The sequence below is a fragment of the Monodon monoceros genome, unplaced genomic scaffold, assembly GCF_005190385.1.
Source record: "Monodon monoceros isolate NGI ecotype Baffin Bay Population unplaced genomic scaffold, NGI_Narwhal_1 Super_Scaffold_4, whole genome shotgun sequence".
Taxonomy (NCBI): Eukaryota; Metazoa; Chordata; class Mammalia; order Artiodactyla; family Monodontidae; genus Monodon; species Monodon monoceros.
In genome coordinates, this window is record NW_021703781.1 from 29,207,453 (window position 1) to 29,230,747 (window position 23,295).

Genomic DNA, 23,295 nt, shown 5'->3' on the forward strand with positions numbered 1-23,295 from the left:
GCACAAGGAAAGGAAGTGTTTGTAGACAACTCAAATTCAAGGCTGAACATGGGCATTTGCACTAGCTCTTCCAGCCTAGGACACTTCTCTCCATCTTTGCGTAATTGCTTGTTGTCGTTCAGATTTCATCTTAAATATTATTGCTGGAGAAAGGGCTTTCCCTAACCATTCTATCACAAAATTATAATTCTCTGTTTTAGTTATCTGCTTATAATTCTTCTCTATGTAAAATTGTCTTATCTCTTTGGTTGCATATTTATTGACCATCCCACTCCTTTAGAACAGGAACTTCATGAAAACAGGCATCTTGCTTCCCCACCTCTAAGAGGGCCTGGAAACGGAATCAACGCTCAAACGTTTGTGGAACAAAGGAATCCTCTGGCATCGTGTCCTCAAAGTGGCCCTCTTGACTTGCCTCCAGCTAGAGCTAACATCTGTGCCCACTCTCCCAGTGCTTTTAATACTTTTCTAGGGCAGGAGCTGCATTTGATTCCCCTCCTTGTCTCCAGGGTGTAACTCAGGGCTGGGCACGTGGGGAGGATCCACTGAGAGAGTAAGAAGGGAAGCAGAGACCCTGAGCAGGGCAGACACCAGATCAGTCTGCGGCTCCTCCACGCCTGGGTTTCCAGGAGTGTCTGGTTCTTATCTCCAGAGCCTGATCAAGTGGCCTTTTTCAAGTCACTGATATAACTTTTGATTCCTGCCTTCCCCCAAACTTACACCCACTCTTTGAAACACTTAGTCTCACCAAACAACTCTAGAGGTTTGCTTTTTCCCTGTGGTGGAGGAGGGGTAGACTCTGCCTTGTGATTGGTGCTTTGGTCCCTCAGGAGTCATCGGCCCTTGTGTACTCAAGTCACTGTGCCCTGTTCAGCAAGCCTCCCAGGTTCCTGTGATTTATCAAGGAGGCTGCCAGGCACTGAGAGGGGCCCATTGTAAAGAAGACCCCCCTCAGGGGCTGTGTTTCCTGATGCCATTGACACAACTCCGAAGGGCGCATAGGCTCAGAGGACAAAGAGCTCTCAAACCCTACGGCAAATGAGCAGACCCCCCAGAAAGGTGGAAATCTGAAGCTGAGAGACTTACATACAACCAGGACCCTATATGTCCTACAGACTTAGAGGAAAGATGGCTTTAGAAGGAGGGGAGAGGATAGAACGGGAGGAGGGAGGGATATGCACTGCGAGCAAAGGGACAATAAGAAATACTTGACCCTGGTGGGAAAAAGGCCCCCCTCGAGGATGCATATCCATTGAGTCTGTCCTGTCATAGATCTGGGGTTTGAATTTATGCTTATTAGTATTATTTTGCTATTATTATTATTATGAAAAATTTCCCTTCATGCCAAGATGAAAAATTGTTTTTCAAGTGTCCCAGCTCATCACAATCTAGTGTAGCATGGGGACGTAAAAGCAATGGAGGACCTTACCCTTAACCCAGGCACCTCAGGATTTTCTCAGATGGAGATCAGGTAAATTTGAATTCACCTTAAGAAAACTACTGAACACAGTAAAAAATAAGTAGCGTGAAATCTGACTGACACAAGACTCAAAACTAGGCCTCGGAATGCTGTCAACTCTAGACAACAGATAAATTGATACTTTTAAAAAGACAGTATAGGGCTTCCCTGGTGGCTCAGTGGTTAAGAATCTGCCTGCCAATGCAGGGGACGGGGGTTCGATCCCTGGCCCAGGAAGATCCCACATGCAGCAGAACAACTAAGCCCGTGCACCACAACTACCTGCGCTGTAGAGCCCATGAGCCACAAGTACTGAAGCCCGCGCACCACAGCTACTGAATCCCGCGTGCCTAGAGCCTGTGCTCTGCACCAAGAGAAGCCACGACAATGAGAAACCTGCGCACCACAAGGAAGAGTAGCCCCCACTCGCTGCAACTAGAGAAAGCCCGCTCAAAGCAACGAAGACCAAACACAGCCAAAAATAAATAAATAAATTTAATTTTAAAAAAGACAGTATAAATAAGGAATAATAAATAAATAAGGAATAAATAAAAATTAAACAGTGAAACTCAAACTAGAATAAGGAAATAACTATAGAGCTATTAATAAAATTTCAGAAACGCTCGTTCTTTGCAAAAATAAACACATTTGGCAAACATAACCCTGGTGGTTTGAATTACTCTCCTGATTTCCACATTTTCTTTTCGTAGAAATATATATCCATGCCCTTTGCCATGGTACTTTGCAATGCCTCCCACTGGAGTATGTGGAGTAAACACCCCAACCCCTTTGATATTTGGCTTGGCCATGTGACCGTGAGCGGACACTACGGGAGCAGCAGCTTTAAATGTGGGAAGAATATGTCCCCAGTAGCCACTAATATCAGAATAATGAAATGATGTGGAGCGAACAGGAACTCCCCTGAAAGCTTGAAGTAAAAAAAGAGCTATTAAAGTCCAGCCATGCATCCATGGTTAATAGCACAGTCCCTGGAATCTGACTTCCTGTATTCATAGCCCACTTCTGCCATGAACTGGCTGCACGATCTTTGGAAAATCACTTTAATCGCTACGTGCCTCAATATTCTTATCTGTAAATTGGGCATAATAATAACGTCTACATAAGAGGGTTAATGAGGATTATATGAGTTAATGGAAGTATAATACCTGGCACGTGGTAAGTGTGATGAGAGTATCAGCCATTAGACCAAGTAGGGTATCCCAGGAATGCAAAGATGGTTCAACATCAAAACACAGTCCAGTTAACTCACTAATTTAGTATATAACAAGTTTAAGAATCTTAATGCAGATATGTACAATCTTGAGGCTTGAAGCTCACCCTTTTCTCGAAACTAATACATGCTCTCAAAATTCTTCATACCTATTCTTCCCTTGGAATACAAACTTTCTAGGGTTGAGTTAAAATATAGTCCAAATGATTATTGTCCCTTAGTTTTGTCACTAAAATCTGTTTTATCTCTGATTCATCACCACCCTGGCCATAGAGTAGTGGCTTCTTGAAGTGAAGGGTGGACAGTGCCTCCTCTCTTATTTTTTTTTTTTGCATGTGTGGTTGGTAGAGAGAGTGATGGTGCCCAGGGTGGCAGTACCTGCTCACAGGAGGCACCATATATCAGTGGGAACACTGCTGCTTCTCAGCCCATCCTAACTGGTTGTCGGGTCCCTCGGTATGACTGATTATAAATGACAGCTCCTCCCAGGAGCTGGTCCTTCAGATAAGGGGCTCTGTAAAAGCCTCCAGCTGCCTGCTCCCTACCCTCAACATGACATCAGTGAACATTTCACTTCATAGTCTCTTGCTCTTCAAGTCCCTGTGTTCCAAGAAGCAATCTGCTCATGAGTGGGGCTTAAACTCTGGCTAGCTTCCATGACATCGACATTGGCAGCCCCTGGGAAATTCCATCCAAGTGGTGGAAATCCACATTGCCCCAGAACACACCTGCTAACAGTTCTATTCTCCCCCTTCTTCATCTCCCCATGCCTCAGCAAGATCAGGCCCTCTGCTGGTTCAGCTCTTCAGCAATTTTAGAACAGGAGATTCCTGCCTTAGGTGACTTAATGAGGGAAGGAAGGCAAAGTAATTCGGGCATCCCTATTTGCAAAGATTAGGAGGAGGATAGGACAGTCCCCTCCCCCATGCCACAGGGAGAGGAGAGGAAGGGATAAATTCCATTGTGAGAGTACAGATGTCACCCATGGAAGGTCAGCTTGCTTTCGCCTCTTTAGTCTTCCTTATGCTGACCAACAGAATGCGAATTACTAAACCACTCACGTTGAATGGCCCTCACCTTGCAGGTTCCATGGTGGGGTCCCTGGAACCCCCCGGACTCATTAAAAGATGACCCTTTTACTCTCACCTGTGGGATCTAGATGCCAGTACCCAGGAACAAGAAATGACTCAGCTCACACTTGACACCCTTTTGATGTTAACAGCTTAAAGGAAATGCCAAAGAAATCATCCGATAAAGCTCAGTACACATTCATGATGAAAATGAATCTCAGCAAACTATGAAAAAGAGGGAACTTTGCCGTGATAAAAGGCATCAGAAACCTAAAACAAGCAACTCCATGCTGAAATACTGGAAATGTTCTCATTGTACATTCAATGCGCCCCTAAAGATAACATTTATCACTGAGTGTCTTCAACAATATATAGGGTCTCCTGGCCCCTATAAAAAGATAAGAATGATATATAAGAAATATAAATATCATGAGGGACAGGCAAAATTTCTGTCATTTGTAAATATAAGCATATATTTATAAAATGTGAGAATCAATTATTAGAAATATTAGGGGGAAAGTGAGAATCCAAAATGGTTGGATATACAATCAACCAAAAATAAATCAGTAGTTTTCTTATAAACCAGCAATAATTAATCTAAAATGTGATAAAAATAATATAATAACAATTGCAAATAACACCATAAAGGGAGTAAAAATAAACCTAACAAGAAATGAGAAGACAACGATTTTCAGAGACTTAGACTGTTCCTCTGTAAAATACGGGAAATGTGTTTCTCCGTACTTTTTTGAATTTTGGGGAAGGCTCAATAATTTGTGTGCTGGGCCCTAAGCTCATGTGGTAGGGTGACCAGATTAAAAATTGACATTCATGAAAGAATGAGAAATATTTCTGCTCATTCCCATCTGGTTTTGTGGATTGTGATCCAGAACTTCCTCTTGTCCCGAAAAAGAAGTATATGCAGTGAGGGAGGGCATTATGTGAAGGTGGGAGAAGTGGGGACCTTTCTGGAGATGGGACATATATATGGTCACCTCCTCAAGCAAGTAGAGACATGATCCAATTCCCACACAGCCTTGGGACATGGGGGCCATGGTCCCTTTCCATGCAGTCCTGAGACTGAGGTGGCTCACAGAGCCCTGAATGCCACCACTGTTGGGCTATGGCAAACATCCAGGGGGCTGAGCGGGGAACGGAAGGCATGATATCACCACCCTCAAATGGAACATGTAGACTTAGATCAGGAGCTATCTTGATGCCCGCCATCAACACTAATGCCCATCTGCTCCTCCAGACGTTTCTGTAACTCCCCATCTGCCCATACAACCTGAGGATGGGAGCAGGTTGCCCCTTCCACCCAACAAAGAAAGCTTAACCTGAGATTGAACTTTCCACTTTTCAGATAAGTGGGGCCTCAGAGCCAGAGTTAACTTGATTTCTAAAATCACAGAAATATTTCTTGAAACCAAAGCAATGGAAACTCATGTTAACATATTCATGATTTATTGCACTTGAATCATCTCTGTTCAGTGAGAGGATGGGGTGGTGATGAGCATAAGCTTCAGGTTCAGGTAGATGGGTTTGAAAACAGCCTCTGTCACTTGCTCCGTGTAACAAAACTCAAAACATTTAACTTAAGTTTCAGTGTTCTTGTATAAAAAATGGGGAAAATAATGCTCATTCCATGGCACTGTGTGAAGATTAAATCATAGTTTATAAGATGTTTTAGAAGTGCTTGTCAAGGTGCTTGGTATATAGTATATGCTCAATAAACACCTCACTGAGGTCTGAAGTGGTGGGGATGTGTTCCTCAGCAGGAAGTTACTTGGGTAATGTCTGAGGTGGGGGTGAGATCTTCCCTAGAGGCATAGGCTGGCTGCTTTTAGGTCAGGGAGTTGAGTTGGTACCCCAAGAGTCAAGGGAGTGGATAATACATGCCAATCACTAGGGGTGGGTTGGCCTCCACCATGCTGGGGCACCACCCGGCCCTCTGACCTCATGGAGAGCCTGAGCAGATGTGCCCCACAGACCTCAGGCTGCCAGATAATCCCGAATGTATCCTTAGCTCCACACATTTGGAATTTCCCAGAAGTCCACCCATCTATCATTACGCTTGCGCAGCACTGCTAAATCTTGATAAGGCTGGGCGGGCAGTGGGCTGCAAAGAAAGAGTAGAGGGGCCAGGAAGCAGGCACCCTGTGCGTGCTTTTGGAGGGAACCTCCATCCCAGGACTTCACTGTTGCCATCTATAAATGAAGGAGTTGGACAAGAAGAGGAAGAAAGAAGCCTCCCTCTCTTGCCAAAGGGCAGAGTTAGAGTGGCTGTCTAGAGTGCAAAGCTGAGAGGGGCTCCGGGGGGGGGGGGAGTCACACTGATTAGTAATCAAGGGCGAGGAGTCAGGGCCCACCGGGGAGTGCCGTGGCTAAGATACCTCCGACTCTTATAGCTACAAAGGTGTTACAGCACCTCATAGACCAGGTGGATTCCCCAGGACGTGGGCTGAAAGGCAAGGCAGGACCCTCTCCATCCTGTGGCCTTGGTGCCTGCTCAAAACTCACAGATGGCCAGTCGGGACTGCAGGCAGTTCTTGTCATTCCACTGGCCATCTGTGTACATCTCCACACACTTCTCTTTGCCCCGCCCCCCGGGCTCCCCTGGGTACCTGTTGGTGTAACTGGCAGGGGTTCCATCCAGGTAGTGGAAGTCTCCAGCAGTGGGACCCTCAGCCAGGCCCAGGTAAGCATAAGTACTGTGCTTTTTCACGATGCTTGCAATGGCCTCATTCCCCTCTAGACTCCTTGGGGCAGCAATGCGTCCACCTGCTCTGGCACACAACTCTCTAATGGCATCAAAATTGACCGACTGCCCATTGGTGGAGAAGACCTTCTCTCCCGCTGCCAGCATGGACCCCTGCAGACTGAGGACTGACCGCAGAGGAATCCGGGTCAGGCCACAGGCCTCTTTGTTTCCAAGTCCTTTTCCTTCCCTTTATGCTCTCTGCCTTTATGCGCTTGGCAATCTCTTCACCTCTTCCTCTCTCTCCTTCTTCCCTCCCTCTTCCAATCCTAGTCTTTCTGGATTCCCCTCCATGCTCCCATCATTTAATTATCCATTCACCCATTTAACAATTACTTATTGACCGTCTATTATGTGCCTGAAACTGTGCAATTTCCTGGGATTCAATAGAAAGCAGTATAGCCAGGAACATTGCTTCCCCAGGACATAGGGAGATAATCCATATCTACCTCGGTCTCCTCTGAGCCGTTCAAGAACATCTGAACAAGGACCTCCATGTCCACACTTGTTTGTCAAGTCTCTAGATTCTGGAGTCTGATGCTGAGGACGAGGAGAACTTATGGGAACCCCCTACCCTCTAAGGCCCCAAGGGATCCCCTTACCGCGCATCGTCTTCAGGATCTGATGGCTGATCTCAAGGAGTGTGCTCTGGAGCTCCTCGTCTAGATAAGCTGGAAGCCCTGTAGAGAGATCCCCAACAAGAAGAGGGGCAGGCCAACAAAAACCCTCACTTGTGCCAAGCAGGTGCGAGGCCAGCTGCAAGCCTGCCATTCTGCCCTTCACTTGTCTAGAGCCGCTGCCCAGGCCCCAGGTCATAAGGGTCCCCGAGGTTGGAGCGTGTTTCCTACTCCCTACACACTTGTCCTTTAATGCAGCCTCGCACTTGCTCAGCCCCCTCTCTGCTCTTCTTTCCTGCCACATCCTCTCATGGCTCTGTCTGTCCACTTCCGTAGGGTTTTCTAGTTTCTGGGCAGGGCTCCCTTCCCCACCTTCCAACCACAAGAGCAAATGTGGTTCTCTCTGACTCTCCTGATGGACCTTGATTACTGCTCAGAGCTCCAGAGGTGCCCTGGACATGCGGGGTTCCCAGTGATATCATGTCTGGTCCTTGGTCCACATAACCCCCTGCGCCCTCAGAATTCCCCTACGCCTCAGCACTAGGAAGTGCCTCCCCTCCTCGCAGTGCTGCCCCATTCCCCACACCTGACGCCCTATGTCTCCCCATCAGCTGCTGTGATGCGTGGAACACTTCCAATACCCACCAGTCCCTGCGCTGTGGCCCACGACCCAGACCCCTCTGATTTCTCAACCTCATATTCTCTTATCTAGGCTGAAACATATACCCTTTGGGGACTTCCGTGGTTTTGTCTGCTCCCCTTCATCCCTCAAGTAACTGACCACATGGGCACGGTGTCCAGTTGCTTCTGTCCACTGGCCACATCCTGCTCACCTGGAGGACCCCTCTCACCAGGCTCTCCCTTTTCTCCACGCTCTCCAGTGAAGCCAGGGGCTCCAATCATCCCATCACGCCCAGGGGGGCCTGGCATTCCTCCGGGGGGCCCATGGGGCCTGCAGAGAGAGGGGGACAAGGATGTATGCTATCTATCATCCACAGTGGGTTGGGGCTGATGGGACTGGACCTCCATTATCAGCCAGGCTGACTCACCTGTCACTCCACGGGCACCTTGAGTGTAGACCCTCCAGGGCTGCTCCAGTCTAAGGGTCCCCGGAAACTCCCACCATCCAGCTGACCCTTGAACCCAGCCCAGAACCCTGGACAGCAAGTCCCCCTGAAAACAGGTCACTGTCCCTCAGCTCCCACTCAGTACCTGGAGGTCCAGGGTCTCCTTTGATGCCATCTCTCCCATCTCTTCCTGGCAGGCCATGGGATCCAGGAGTACCAGGGACGCCACGGCTTCCTAGACAAACTTCCTTCATGTCGCACTCAAGGCCAGAAACCACCATCCAGATGAGGGTGAGGGTCAAAGAGCACAGCAGCATGGTGCCTGCTCCAGCGGCTCCTTCTGTAGAAGGGAAAGGCTGTGGCCCACCCGAAGCATTTGCCAAGGTCTCCCCTTGCCGTGCTTTGTCAAGATTCAGGCACATGATGGCGCCTGAGGGCCAGGGCAGGTACAGACAGGAGCTCTGGAAAGACCCATACTATCCTTGGAAACTCCCAGCATCATCTGGTACCTAGCATGGTCTCATGCCCCATCCCTCTGGCTGGAGGTGGAGTGGTACCTGGGCAGGTGAGGAGTTGTAAAGAGCTCTGGAGAGTCAGAGGACCTGGGTTCTAATGGAGTCTCTGTTCCTCGCTGTGTGGCCATGGGGAACTCACTTCACCTCTCTTGGCTTCAGCTGAAACTTCTGTCCTGGAGGCAATCCTGGCCTGTCCCTCCCAGGCTGTTGGGGGGAAGGATGTGGTCAACATCCACTAGCTCCATCTGTCCCTCATCCTCTCAGCTACCCTCCTTTTGAGTTCTAAGGGATCATGATCCTGAGGATGAGCAGAGATGACCAGGGCCCAGGTCTTGGCCACCCCACGGTGGTCAGTGATAGGGAGTCCCCTCCTCCCTGCTTTCTCGGGATGCTTTCTCTTTGGCAGGCTGTTTCTCCCCCTGCCTCCACCCTGCAGGCCCTGCTGAATCCCTGGGGCCAATGGGCCCGGCCCAGGCGCACAGTGAAGTATGAGGATATTCGCAAGCCCATCTTCCTGTACCCATAGTTAGGGTTCTGTGGAACAAGTCCCAGTGGTACCCAGGGAGGGCCCCTCCTTCCCTGCCTGACCCACAGTGAAGCCTGTGGCTGCTGGGCTGCTTCATGCTGCTGCAACCCTGGGAAAGACCCAGGGGATGGGGCTAAACTCACCCACACGAACAGAGCCTATGTGGCTCTCTGCCTCCAGATCTGCCTCCAGGTGGCGAGGTGGACAGCAACATTTATAATGATGTAGGCTACCAGGCTTCCTCTCCACCCCAGAGAGGGGCCTGCCACAAGGGCCTCTACTCCAGGACAGCCAGGCAGGAAGCTGCCATCTTGTTTACCCAGTACATTTCCCCACAGGGCACTCAAGCTGGAGGGCCACTTAGGAAACCCACTAAAGAGAAACTCCAGATCGGTAAGAAGGGAAAATTCCCATGGACCGGAGGCCACCCACTCTCCCTCCACCCAGTTTCCCCAAAGCAGTGAAGAGCGAGAGCACTTATACGGGAACCGATGGAGGCACGTGGCAAAGGGAGCCCTCTCCCTCCTGGGCCTTGGCCTCCCGGTCCTGGCTAGTGACACGTTCACAGCCCCAGAATCACGATCCCCCAAAAGCCCACCAGCTGGAGAGAACATACCAGGGCTGGACTCTTTTCCCAGGGGAGCAAAGAGGCAGGTCAGTGACATATACAGGGCTTCCTCCTGGGGCCATTCCAGCTCCAGAGCCTCTTTGGCTCTTGGAAGTGTCCATAGGGCTCCAGAGTGTGCAGAGGTCACGTCTGAAGCCAAAGGGTGGTCAGGGTGAGCTGGAACAAGCTGTCTGTCATGGGGCGTGGCCCCAGCTCTTGCTTATGGGGCCTGCAGCTGAGTTGATGGAGCATAGTTCACAGGTACAGGTGAACCCTTGGCGGGTTCCCCATCCTTCCGCCCCGGCAGGCTCAGAGGTGGGGAAGCAGGGCGGGGGCTGGAAGGTCACAGGGGGATAGCAGTTTCTGTCTTGGCCTTGGTGATGTCTGATGACCTGCAGTGGTGATTTCTTTAAGTAGTGGAATGACACGTGAAGCCTTAATTGATAAGATTCCCTCTTCGAGCCACTTGATGAGGACGGAATCTCTAACGTAGGGATGGTAACGATGGGGAACAGAGACAGGAAGACGTCGCCACGCTTACCTGTGAGTGGTCTGAAAAATCTTGAGATCCTCAGGGAGAGTGGGAGCTCAGCTAATGGAATCCCTTTCCCAGGAGCAGGGAGCCCGTCAGAGCCTCGCTGGAGCCCTGAGTGCTTTCAGCTGCCCTGCTGCCGCCTGTCACGTGCCCTGCGACTCTGTCAGGCACAGGATGGGGAGCCAGGGCCAGCGCAGGGTTGGGGCAACTGGAGAGCAGCTCCAGCTTAAGGACCACAACTCGGCCTGGAGGGAATGCGGTTCTGCAGGTGAAGGAATGGGAGCAGGGGTCCTCTTGGGCAGATTTTAAAGGGTCTGGGGGGAGGCAGCCTGGAGGTCCGGGCCATGGCTGGCGGGGAAGGGTGTGAACTAAGGAGTCAGACACACCTGAGTTGCACTTTGGAGCTGCCACTTGTTATCCCTGTGGCCTAGGTCAGGTTATATAACTTCCTGAGCCATGGTTTTCTGGGGTTCTTTTAAATTATTATTTTGAAGTAATAACAAACCTACAAGAAAGATGCAAGTGCACTACAAAGTTTTTTCTGAACCTATGAGAGTAGGTTGCAAACATGATACTTCATCACCCTAGTATATTAGTTTATATTTCATATGAAGATGTTTTCCAATATAACCATCAAAATCAAGAAATGAACACTGGTTCAGATATTATTTTTATTTAAAAACATGAAAGAGTATCACGGGGTATTTTATTTAATCTTTTAAGTCACCTGTCTAACTTAAGTCACTCACGTGGCTTAATGCCAATATATTAAAGTATGTCATAAAAATTCTAATAAAATGACTAATTAATTATTTACCTGGCCTTACCTCCTTCTTCATCCTGTGTTCCACCACTCTCCTTCTCCAGCTTCTAAGAGGATGCTCCAAGTTCACGGAACTGAGGGGTGCTTTCCATGTCGCTCTTCCTCTGAGCATGATTCTTCTCTTGTCTGGAGTGTTCTGACTGCCTTTTCTGCCACACACAGAAAAGGGTGGATGTCATACAATATTTGTCTTTCTCTGTCTGACTTATCTCACTTAGCATAATGTCCTCAAGGACTACCCACGTTGCTGCAAGTGACAGGATTTCCTTTCTTCGTGGGTGAATAATATTCCGTTGTATGTATATACCACTACGTATACACCACATCTTCTTTATCCATTCATGTATCAATGGACACTTAGGTTGTTTCCATCCTTGTGAATAATGCTGCAATAAACATGGGAGTGAAGATATCTCCTTGAAAACCTGCTTTCATTTCCTTTGGATATATACCCAAAACTGGGACGGCTGGATCATATAGTAGTTCTGTTTTTAAATTTTTGAGGGACCTCCATACTGTTACCCATAGTGGCTAGACCCATTTACCAGTTTATAATCCCACCAGCAGTGCACAAGGGAACAAATAATTTTTTACTGTAAGTATGCAACATTTGGGACGTACTTATACTAAAAAATTATTCATTGTTTATCTGAAGTTCAGGTGTCGTTGGGCATCTTATATTTTATCTGGCAAACCTACCTGCAGGTACCATCAAGCAGAGGCTCTGGGTGAGGCAGGAGAGACCTCCTTTGGCTTGCTGTCATCTTATGGGTTTAGTCTGGGCCCACATTGTCAAAGTTGCTGATTTTTGGCTCAGATACAGATGAAAAGTCTTCCTGACCTCTGTGTGGCTATTGAGCAGGGGCTGAAGTGTGGAGTGTATGGGTTACAAATGGGGCTGGTATTTAAAACAAACCCCAGCTCTCCTGAAGCAGCAGGGAACATCCAGGAGCCGGGGGTGAGAAAGCCCAGGATTTGCTTTATCCCTGCCTCCACCCGGACTAGAATGACTCTCCCGAGGAGTTTCCATGGCTACATTGGGAGGGAGGACAGCAAGGTAAGACACAGCAGGACAGAGCAAAGGAAGGGACCAAGTGTGGCTGCAGCTCCCAACCAGCCTTCCTGGGGATGAGTGTCCATCAAAGCAGGGATGTTGACCAAGTGCACAGGCTTCTCACAGAGTCTAAGTGTCCCTTTCTCTGGGGCAGTGGGCCCCAGATGCCTTGCAAACCACACGTGCAAAGCCCAGAGAGGAGACACCAGCCAGGGCTCAGGCCCTGGTGGATGTTTACATGAGGCTGCCTGGTGGAGACAAAGCTGAGAGCAGCCGGTGGGACGGGACAGGACAGGCAGACGGCAGGGGCAGGGAGGGGTTAGCAGCAAGCAGGCTGGGGTTCTCCCCAGGAAAGATGCAGGATGGGCTGCACCTGGATCGCAGCCTGAGGGAGCTAGAGAAACCGTCTGCCACCTACACTGTGACAGGAGAGAACTTTCAATGGCCTGCAAGCTTCTTCATGGACAACACTTTAGTTTAACTCCAGTGCATCACAGGATCAAGGAGGCCCTGGTCTTCAGAATCAAACAGGTACATTAGCATGTGCTCTACGTAGTCACAGCTGTTCCCCTGGGAGGAATTCCAGGCTCAGGACAACATGGGACTCTTTTCGCCCTGCTTCACGGAACAACCAGCTTCTGGTCTGATCCCAGCCTCGTGTTTTCACTGGAACTGAAGGGACTCTTCCCATCACGGATCTCCCCATTCCTCCCCCACATTCACTACATTCATCCAGGGCCTCCACTGTCCTCAGAGGACACCTGAGCCCACATCCTGACACCCACGTGACCCTCCCGTGACAGCCTTGGCCCCCTCCTGGCTCACCCAGGAGCCAGGCCCCGGAACACCATGGCGTCAGCTGTGGGAGCGTCCACAGAGCTCTCTAAAGAGGCTCCTTCTTCCTGGTCCTACAGCCTGGATGTGTTCTACTCTCTCATGAGCAGTGCCCTTCTGTGAGTCCTCCTATATTTAATTAACCTCAGATTACAGCAACAATACCTCAACACATTCATTCTAGACTTTTGAAAACATTTCAGAAGGGACCAAAGCCTCTCGGCATTTAGGCCTGCAACGCTTGTCCCAGTGATCTGGGATGTCGGAGCGATGTCCCCTCAGGCCAAGTTGTGGGCCTAAGACTGGCTATGGTCTGGGTTTCATTTTCTAAAAGACCTGAATGTTCAAGAAGACAGGGCATTCTCCGGAGCTTTCAGCTTAAAAGTGGCTCAAGAATGGGGCTGAGAAGGAGGTCTCAGCACCGCCCACCCTGCTCCCTCAGGGCATCCTGAAGGGCAGCCAGACCACAGGCTGCTCCACCTCATTGGGCTGAAGAGATGATAAAAGATGACAGTTCAGGTAGAGCTCCTGGCAGCGTGACTGGTGTGGGGAAAGTCTGATCCTTGCTGGAGTGTCCCACATCTGTAGAGGTGAAGGGACCAGCTCCTCAGGCACCCGTCCAATGCCCGCCCTCTGCGGGGGCAGGCAGGGCTTCCCTGGCATCTGCATCACTCCTAACTCTAGGGTCTTCTTCCGAAACTACCCCCTGGTGTGTGGTTGCTGCTTTCCAGGCCCCTTGAGGCAGAGGATCTGTTGGGTGGGTGCTGGAGTTGTTACTCACTGACCCAGGAGAAACTGACGAGGAACAAATAAAGACTCCAGCTTCCAGTCAACATGTATTTAAAACAGCTTCAACCAAACACATCTTGGTTTACTGGGAGATGGTGTTAATATAAAAATTATGACTGTGAGTATAAATATAAAAAACTGAATCTGTGCTTCATATATGACCCGAGCCAGAGGAACTCAGCCCTCTGCAAAGCGAGCACAGCCCCACCATGTGCCAGAGCTGGGACTCTCCTAAGCTACACGGCTGTGCCCCAACTCAAGACCAGAGGGCACATGCTGGGCCATGGACCCCACACTGCCCCAGGTCAGGAGCCAGGCCTGCAGGGACATTCAGAGAGGCAGGGCCTTCAGGAGTGCAACTATGGCAGGTGACCACTGCAGGGCCACTGGCCACCAGCCACATCTGCTTCCACCACAAAGCCTTGTCCCAGCAACCCAGCGGTACTGTCCTGGGGCTGTGCCCACTGCCGTGGCTTGTGTGTACACAGCCCTGCAGACATCCATAGGACAAACACGGAATCTGCATGAGATCCTGACCCAGCATCCAGCCTGGTCCGAGGAGCAACAGGGATACTGAAGCTGGAGGAGAAAGAGCCTCTGCCTGTGAAGTGTGGAAGGGTAACCTGAGGATGAGTGTCTCGGATAAACATGAACCAGGGAAGGGAGCAGGTGACTAATCACAGAGACCCACAAGGACGCAAGCACACCCTGCGAATGCAGAGGGAACTGAGAGACCAGCAGAGAGCGGTTGCACACGGCTTGAGGTCCACCCCAGAGAACCAAGGAGAGTTAGCCAGATTGGGAGAGACACATGAGAGGAATAGAGGGGCCCACGGGGGGAAGGAGACCCAGGCTGGTACATGTCACGAAAGGCCAGGGAGTGGTAGGACACAGCGCCACAAATGCTGCCACCTGTGCCTCAGACTCTTATGACCCTGGGGAGAATCCTCACTCAGGAAGCCCGCGGTTCCCAGCTGTGCCCCTGAGGCCTGGCTCGCTGCAGGGTGGGGGATGGCTCCTGGGCCCGGGGCTTCAGTGTCCTTGATCGGGAATTCCCATTCCCTTCTAAGTTCCACTTGAGAGCAGACACAAATGTTGGACGGCATCTGTGTCCCGCCTGGTTTCCTGAAGAACCTGAGGGTCAATCTCTCATGTGCATAATCCTTCCCCACCCCCAGAACAGTACACCCCTAACAAAGGAGAAAGAAGGGGGTACTCTCTGGGATGAGAAGGGGCACAGGCACACCAAAGCCCTGAGAAATCTGATCTGACTGACACAGGAACATTTGCCTCAACTGGACTTTTTTGTTCCAGAGAGATGGAATGTTGAGAAAAGGGTTCTGACCTCTCAGGGGCTGTGAATGGCTTCCGTACCTACAGAGAGGAATGGTGGTCCCTGAGTTCTGAGGCTTATCATCCCCAATAGAACTCACAAGAGGGAGTCTGGCCTCGATCCCACGAGGAATGTATGGGTCAGCTCTGCCCTCTGGTGGCTGTATGAAAAACTGCAGTCAAAGGAGAGGATGTGCAGACAAACGTCACACATCACCCTCCATGTTCATTGATTCCACCTTCACGGGGGGCTACTTTGTATCAGGTGCTGTGATAGGCCCTGACTTAATCCTCTGACTCCCCTGACTCCCCTGGTTGTATCCATGAGGATTATTCCCTGCCTCCTCCTGACCTAGTCTGATACAGAGTCTTCACCCTCGTGGGCCTCCCTTTGTCAGGGCTCTTCTTGCTAATCGTCCCATCCCTGTTTGTCCACAGAGGCTGACTCAGTGCTGTGCCCCAGAGAAGGCTGATATAAACCAGTGTCCATTCCTGAGCACCTGCTAGGTACATTTACATCTACCATATCCCTCCCAGGCTCACTGGAAGACAGGGCCCATCTTTACCCCCTTATAGCAGAGAAGGAAACTGAGCCTCAGTGAGGTTCCCATAACTTACTAGAAGTGCACAGCCTGCAGGTTCTAGAGCCTGGTGTAAACGTCTTTCCATCTGATCCCACAGCATCTTAGGCATGGCTTCCCTGAAGATCCAGTGCATTCTTTGCCCACAGCCATGGCTCAGGCCCTGGATGGGCTCCTCCGGGACTGTCACTCTGGCAAGGTGGACCTCATCCAAGCCTCAGGTGCCTGGACGGCTTACTGTATCCCCCAGAAGCTCGAGCCTTGCTCTTTGCCTAGAATCCACATCCATCCCTGGACATGCTTGATCCTGGCTCAGCTAGACTGAGCTCAGCAACGTATACCCCAGCCTTCAGCCCCAAGGCTGCTGGCCCAGAGCTTGGTACAGGCTGCCCCCAAGGCCCTCAGCAGGTGCACTGCACAGCCGGTGGTGCCACTGGAGCAGGCTCTTTGCTCTAGCTGAAAAGACCCAGATGCCCTGGAGAGGTGGAACAGAGCTGAGAATCCCAGCCTGTACCCACCTTCTGCAGCCCTGAGTAACTGAGTTCAGTCCAGCCCTGGCCAGGGGCCCTGACAACCAGAGGGCAGCAGCTCTACTGGGCCCAGAACACCAGGAGCCCCCTGGGCCCCTCATTCCACACACCTGCTCCCCACACAATCAGCACAGCACAGCCATTCTTTAATCAACTACAGAGACCATGACATCATCCCCACTGTTCTCTTATTACCCAGCAACACAGAAGCATCGGCAGAGAGAAGGTGTTCTGATATCTCCAGTGTCTCTGGTGGTTGAACTCCTCCCAGAGAATAGTTGTTAAAGAAATAGTGAATTGTGTCATCAACTTAAATTTAACCCGTTATATTTTCTAGAAATTAAAATATGAAGAGAATCATTAAAAAACCCACTACTGGGCTTCCCTGGTGGCACAGTGGTTGAGAGTCCGCCTGCCGATGCAGGGGACGCAGGTCCGTGCCCCGGTCCGGGAAGATCCCACATGCCGCGGAGCGGCTGGGCCCGTGAGCCATGGCCGCTGAGCCTGCACGTCCGGAGCCTGTGCTCCGCGACGGGAGAGGCCACAGCAGTGAGAGGCCCGCGTACCGCAAAAAAAAAAAAACAAAAAAAACCAACCCACTACTTACTAAACACTATCCAGAAGTTTGTTTATAATACTATTGAGATACAATCTGAGAAAAAGTAAAAAACTTATGTAAAAAGAGTTCTTTAAACTAAAAACAAATATAGATAATTCAAAATTACATTTGGACAAAGGTGAGCTATTATAGTGGGCCTTGGGGTGATTTGGGATTTGGTCATGAAGCTAGGAGGTAACTCATTTGCACGTTCTGGATGAGCGTGTTCAGGGAAGACCCAGCCCCTGAGGGAGGACGACGGGGAGGACAAAGACCCCTTGGTGAGAAGCCAGCTCAGGGCCCCGCCTGGGCTTCCTGGAGGAAGGGGTGGAAGAGAACATCCTCCCACCATGAACTCCACATGTGGATTCACTGGACAGCGTGGAGGAAGAGGAGGGGCAGGGAACGCCTGGCAGCCATGGAGGGAAAAAGTGGGGGGGAGAAAAACAAGGGCCCAGGGCTCGGGTAGCATGTGCTCCCTGGTAAGTGCTCCATCTGGATCATCAGATGGGTGACCCAAGTCTAGAAGCTCTGTTTGTTTTTTTTTAAATTAAACTATAGTTGATCTGTTAACATTATATTAGCTTCAGGTATACAACAGCGATTCAATATTTTTATAGACTATACTCCATTTAAAGTTATTATAAAATATTGGCTGTATTCCCTGTGCTGTACAATATTCCCTTGTCACCAAGTTATATTAAAGATAGTGCTTTATCTCTTAATCCTGCCCCTATCTTGCCCCTCCCCGCTTCTCTCTCTATTGTGGTAACCGCTAGTTTATTCTCTGTATCTGTAAGTCTGTTTCCTTTTTGTTATATTCATTAGTTTTGCTTTTTAGATTTCAAATATCAGTGACAACATACAGTATTTGTCTTTCTCTGTTTGATTTATTTCACTAAGCATAATACTCTCCAGGTCCATTCATGTTGTTGCAAATGGCAAAACTCCATTCTTTTTTATGGCTGAATAATATTCCATCGTAAATACGTACCACATCTTCTTTTCCATTCCTCTGTTGATGGACACTTAGTTTGCCCCTTATCTTAGCTGCTGTAAATAATGCAGTTATGAATATTAGGATGCATATATCTTTTTGAATTCGTGTTTTTGTTTTCTTCAGATAAGTACCCAGGAGTGGAATTGCTGAATCATATGGTAATTCTATTTTTAATTTTTTGAGGAACCTCCATACTGTTTTCCACAGTGGCTATACCACTGTACATTCCCACAAATGGTATATGTACTAGGGTTCCCTTTTCTCCACATCTTCACCAACATTTATTACTTATTCTCTCTCTCTGTGGATTTTTTTTTTTTTCAGTCATGCCGCGCAGCTTGTGAGATCTTAGTTCCCGGACCAGGGGTTGAACCCGGGCCATGGCAGTGAAAGCACCGAGTCCTAACCACTGGACTACCAAGGAACTCCTTATTTATTCTCTTTTTGATCATAGCCATTATGACAGGTTCAAGGTGATATCTCATTGTGGTTGTGATTTTCATCTCCTGATGCTTAGTGATGTTGAGCATCTTTTCATGTGAATGTTGGCCACCTGTATGTGTTCTTTGGAAAAATGTCTACTCAGGTCTTGTCCATTTTTTTTATTGGGTTGTTTGGGTTTTTTTTTTATATTGAGTTGTAAGAGCTCCCTTCTGGCCTGTGAAGTTTCTGCAGAAAAATTGGCTGATGAGGGTTCCCTTGTATGTGAATCTTTTTTTTTTTTTCTCTTGCTGCCCTTAAAATTCTCTTTAACTTTCGCCATTTTAATTATCTTGATATACCTTGGTGTGGGTCTGTTTGGGTTCATCTTGTTGGAGACCCTCTGTGCTTTCTGTACCTGGAAATCTGTTTCCTTCTTCAGCTTTGGGAAATTTTCAGCCATAATTTCATCAAATACATTTTCTACCCCTTTCACTCTCTTCTCCTTCTGGGACTCCCATACTGTGAACGTTAGTACACTTGATGTTGTCCCTAAGGCCCCCTTAAACAATCCTCCTTTAAAAAACTTTTTTTTCTCGTTCTTATTGGTTGACTTCCATTATTCTATCTTCCAGATTGTTTATGCATTCTTCTGTGTCGCCTAGTCTGCTGTATCACCTAGTTTGCTGGTAATTCCTTCTGTTTTTCATTTCAGTTACTGCATTCTTCTCTGACTGGTTCTTTTTTATATTTTCTGTTAAAATTCCCACTGTGTTCATCTATTCTTTTCCCTAGTTTAGTTAGCATTCTTATTACTAATGCTTTGAACTCTTTATCTGGTAAATCTCTCTGTTTCTCCAGCATTTTTTTTCTTGTTATTTTGTTTGAAACAAATTCCTCTGTCGTCTCATTCTGTTTAACCGTCTCTATAAAATTAGGTGAAAGTTAGTAACCTACCCCCGTCTTGAAGGTGTGTCCTTGTGTGAGAGTGCTCCTAAGCAGTTTGCGTGTGCCCAGTGGCTCTAGTGGAAGTGAGCGTGGGTCACATCTTCCCTCAGGGTGCGCTGGCAGCTACCGCCCCGGTGGGGGGTAGGGCTGGAGATGGAGGGGCTAGAGCTGGAGCCAGCTGTGAGCAGGGGTGTCTCCTCTGCTCAGTGGCCATCAGTCCCTATTGGGGGCATGGTCAGGGCCCCAGGTGCTGGTGCAGAAGCCCTGAGGGTCAGGTCCAAGCTGGTTCCAGCACTGGAGCAAGACAGGCTGGAGAAGGTGCCCGCTGTGGGCTGGGGTACGCTCTGGGACAGTTCCAGCAAGCCCGTCAGAGCCCCGGTCATGGCTGATCTGCTGTCTCTGCACGCTCGCCACCTACAGGAGCCCTCACCCTTTCGGAGGCAGGGCCAGGTTCAAGCCATCTTCATCCCCCCACCAAGTGTGCTCTCTCCTTAGCAATGGCAGCCTTTGCCCTGGGGGACAGCTGCACCAGAGCCAAGAGTGGCTGGGCAGGCTCCCGCTGTGGGCTGGGGTACGCATGAAACTGGCCAGAGCCCGGGGGAGGTTTCCATCTGCTTCCTCTGCCTTGTTCCCAGGACTAAGCACGAGTATGTGTGCGCTCTTCAAGGGTGGTGTCTAGGTCTCTTACAGCCCTCCAGTAAGTCCCACTGCTTTTCAAACCAGCTAAGGGTACTCGTCTTCCCCGCATCAGACCCCAGAGCTGGGGCGTCCAATGTGTGGCTCAAACCCCTCACTCCCCAGGGAGGATCTCCAAGCCCATGCAGTCCTCCTCCTCTTCTGTGTCCCCTGCTAGGGGCACAGCTCCTGACCTGATCACTTCTCCCTTCTGCCCAACTCCATGTGGATCTTTCTTTACAGCCTTGACTGGGGAAGAGGCTTTCTGCAAGTCCTGTTAGTTTTCAGTGAGAGCTGCTCCACATGTATTACAGATGCGCTCGTGGGGGGAGGTGAGCTCGGTGTCCTCCTACTCCGCCATCCTGATCTCCCTGCTGGAAACTCTGGTGTAATCGCTGTTTCCGATATTCTTTGTCTTGGGCCTGCACCTCCTGTCTGGAGGTGATATTGTTTCTTTCAGCCTTCAATGATCATGAGTTTTCAGTTCAAGGGACAGAATCCTGTTTTGAGAAGAAGAAACGGATCTTTCCAGCTTTGTTCCAAGATCTTTGTGCGTTTTTTAAAAAAATATTAATTATTTGTTTGGCTATGCCGGGTCTTAGCTGTGGCAGGCGGGATCTTTAGTTGTGGCATGTGGGATTTAGTTCCCTGACCAGGGATCGAACCCGGGCCCCCTGCACTGGGATGTTCCAAGATCTCTGAATCACTCTCTGTAGCTCCAGATCCATTTTGGACACGTCCAGGACATCTGACACTTCTGGGCTTTGGTCTTCTATTCCAGGACAAAACTTGATGAGGGCTTTACATCTTCCTAGAATTAGTGCTGAACTGCTACTGGCATGCTTCTCAGCTCCCCGTAAAGAACGTCTGCCACTGGTTGAACGAGTCCATCAGAAACAAGAGAACTATTATCAGGACACCTACCACAGCACCCTCCAGCATCTCCCACTGAGATCCAGGGAGAGTTAGACTTGGCCTCATATCATACGGAAGGTTCTCCTGCCATGAAACTCTGCAGCATCTCCTAGGTTTGCCGCTATAACAGCTTCATGGGAGGCTAGGTCCTCCCTAGTTCCCCAGGCTGACGAAGGGCCCCCACCCTCAATGGTCTGCTGGGCCACAACAGGGAGGAGACCAGGGGACACACCTGCGCCTGGTAACCAGGACAGACCAGCACTACAGGGGGGCAGGGAAGGACAGCAACAATAAAGGCACACACCCTCAACCCTCCTGCCTTCTGCTGAAGCCTTGCTTCTGTGGTCGCCGAGGACCCATCTCCCATCCTCTGCCCGCACTGTCCCCTCTGTCTGGTGAGCCCTTCCTCTCACTGCTCATGCTGTGAGCACATTCCCACATGTAACCCCTGGGTTCCCTGGCCCATGTCCCCAGGGCCCGCAGCACGGTGCTCCATGATCCATGCGAGTCTTGGACGGCAGGAGGGAGGGAGGGAGGGAGGGAAGGAGGGAAGGAGGGAGGGAGGAAACCACCGTTTGCCATTCCTGAGCATTCACACATTTTTGTTCTCTCTTGTCTGTGGCTCTCCCTAAGGAAAGCTTAAAATTACCGTCCACAGGAGTATCTGAATTACAAATTACATAATTTAAAATATAAATACGTGTTATATAAATTTAAATATTCAACAAATTAAAATAAATGCAAATCTACATGCTAATAACATCAGGTGACCACATAACATTAGAATTCACCATTTTGGACTGTTATACAACAAAAACCTCAAAAATTTTTGAAAAGTACAAATAACAGAGATTATTTTCTGTAATTGCCTGTCAGTGAAACTAGGAACAAGTGAAAAAATTCAAGCAAGAACAGCCACGTGGAAATTTTAGAACTGCCTCTGGGGTAAATTTTGGATCTAGAAGCAGCTGAGCCTACATGCAGCTCAGAAAGTTAGAAATGGAAAATGAAACACAAGGAAAGCAGAGAAATAGAAATGAGGTCAAAACAAATGAAATATCTTAGAACTCATAACCTCGGGATGCTTTGACGTCAAAATCAGAGCTAGTTACAAGGTGATATTCCTTTTCTTTCCTTTCTTCCCTTCCATCCTTTTCTTTCTGTCTTCCTTCCTTCTTTCTCTTTTTTTCTTTTTTTTTTTAAAGGGAGAATGTTCAGAGCTGCCTTTCAGAGTTCTGTGCGGGGAGATGGATGGTCCCACAGTGCCTCTTGGGAGGTCGGAGCAGCCCTGGAGGAGGTGATGGGGAGGGGGCAGGGTCAGCCTGGCCAGGTGCTCCCCCTGGGACTCTTACGGGATCCCTCAGCCCAGAGTTGAGACTAGAACAAGCCATCCAACCTCCTGTCGGGAGGAGGGAGGTGAGCACAGTGGTTGGGGCCAGGGCCCCTGGAGGTGAGGGGTGGGTCCAGGACTGAGGGGAAGCGGTCTCCTACTCCTCCCCTAGGGGCTGCCCCTCCTGCTGGAGAACATGCACGGCTCCGAGGGTCCTCACACCCCTCCAGAGCAGCAGGACGAGGCCCAGTGCTGGGTGAGGACACGATCCAGCCACTTCTCCCAACGAAGGGAAGGGGAATCATGCCGCCACGCCATGGTTCCCATCCTGCCCGGGGACGGGGTCTGCCCTTTACTGAGTGGGGATCCTCAGAAGTGGCCTCACCCGCCTGAGCCTCAGTTTCCCCCTCTGTAACCTGGGGATCTGAATGGTCCTCTTAGGCTGCCACGGTCGCCGCAGCAGCTTCAGCCTTGGCTTGCGCAGGACGAGGGCTCCTCCCAGCCCCCGTGTCCCAGGGCCATCTTTTGGGGGCTCCACAAAACACCCTAGAGGTAGCCCCCTCAGCCTTGGCAGCAAGGGAGGGAGTCCTGCTCTCAGGAGGCCAAGAACAGACGTGGGCTTCCTGAGAGTCCCCCCTCCTGCCGACCACCCTGATCCGTTCAGCCCACACTGACCTTGCCCTCCTGCTGTCCTCAGGACAGGGTGTGGCCACCTGACCCATAGGTCTGGGAGCAAAGCACTCCCTCCCTATCTTGATGGCACCTCTGACCCAAGGGTCAAACCTGACAAACGTGGCATTTAAATTTCAAGAAAAAAGAACGAAGTACCCTCCAGAAAGTTTGTAACAAGTCACACCGACCGTATTTGGAAATGCACATTTCCTTACATCTTTGCCAGCCCTGGATTTTAAGAACATTTCCCCCCCAGCCATTTGTTCGCCAAAATACAATATTGCATTTTTGAAAAGTTATTCCTTGAAATGTGCGCCTTCGAGCAACTTTCATTTCTTGTGGTTTCTTCCATTTCTTTAATTACATGTTTATTCCTGTCCTTATACTTTGTCCATTTACTTCTGGGGTT

General features: G+C 49.6%; 1 protein-coding gene across 2 annotated transcripts; it reads right to left on the reverse strand.

Annotated features, from left to right (window-relative positions):
- Nucleotides 1-6,269: 6,269 nt before the first annotated feature.
- On the reverse strand, nucleotides 6,270-11,534 carry LOC114883259 (pulmonary surfactant-associated protein A-like). 2 transcript variants are annotated; one of them, XM_029200875.1, is made up of 5 exons: nucleotides 11,516-11,534; nucleotides 8,341-8,542; nucleotides 7,969-8,087; nucleotides 7,121-7,198; nucleotides 6,270-6,646 (listed from the first exon to the last, which is right to left on the reverse strand). In XM_029200875.1, the coding sequence occupies exons 1-5, from the start codon at nucleotides 11,532-11,534 to the stop codon at nucleotides 6,270-6,272; spliced, it is 795 nt and encodes a 264-aa protein (XP_029056708.1). The 2 variants fall into 2 exon arrangements, with proteins under 2 accessions (XP_029056708.1, XP_029056710.1); XM_029200877.1 differs by lacking the exon at nucleotides 11,516-11,534 and having other exon boundaries at nucleotides 7,969-8,028; nucleotides 8,435-8,519.
- Between the last annotated feature and the right edge of the window lie 11,761 nt (nucleotides 11,535-23,295).

Coding starts and splice junctions, on each gene's coding strand:
- LOC114883259 (XM_029200875.1), bottom strand. Junction 7,199..7,968: donor TGGTGAGAGGGGTCCTCCAG/GTGAGCAGGATG, acceptor ATCTCTCTACAG/GGCTTCCAGCTTATCTAGAC. Junction 6,647..7,120: donor GATCCTGAAGACGATGCGCG/GTAAGGGGATCC, acceptor CTCTGCGGTCAG/TCCTCAGTCTGCAGGGGTCC.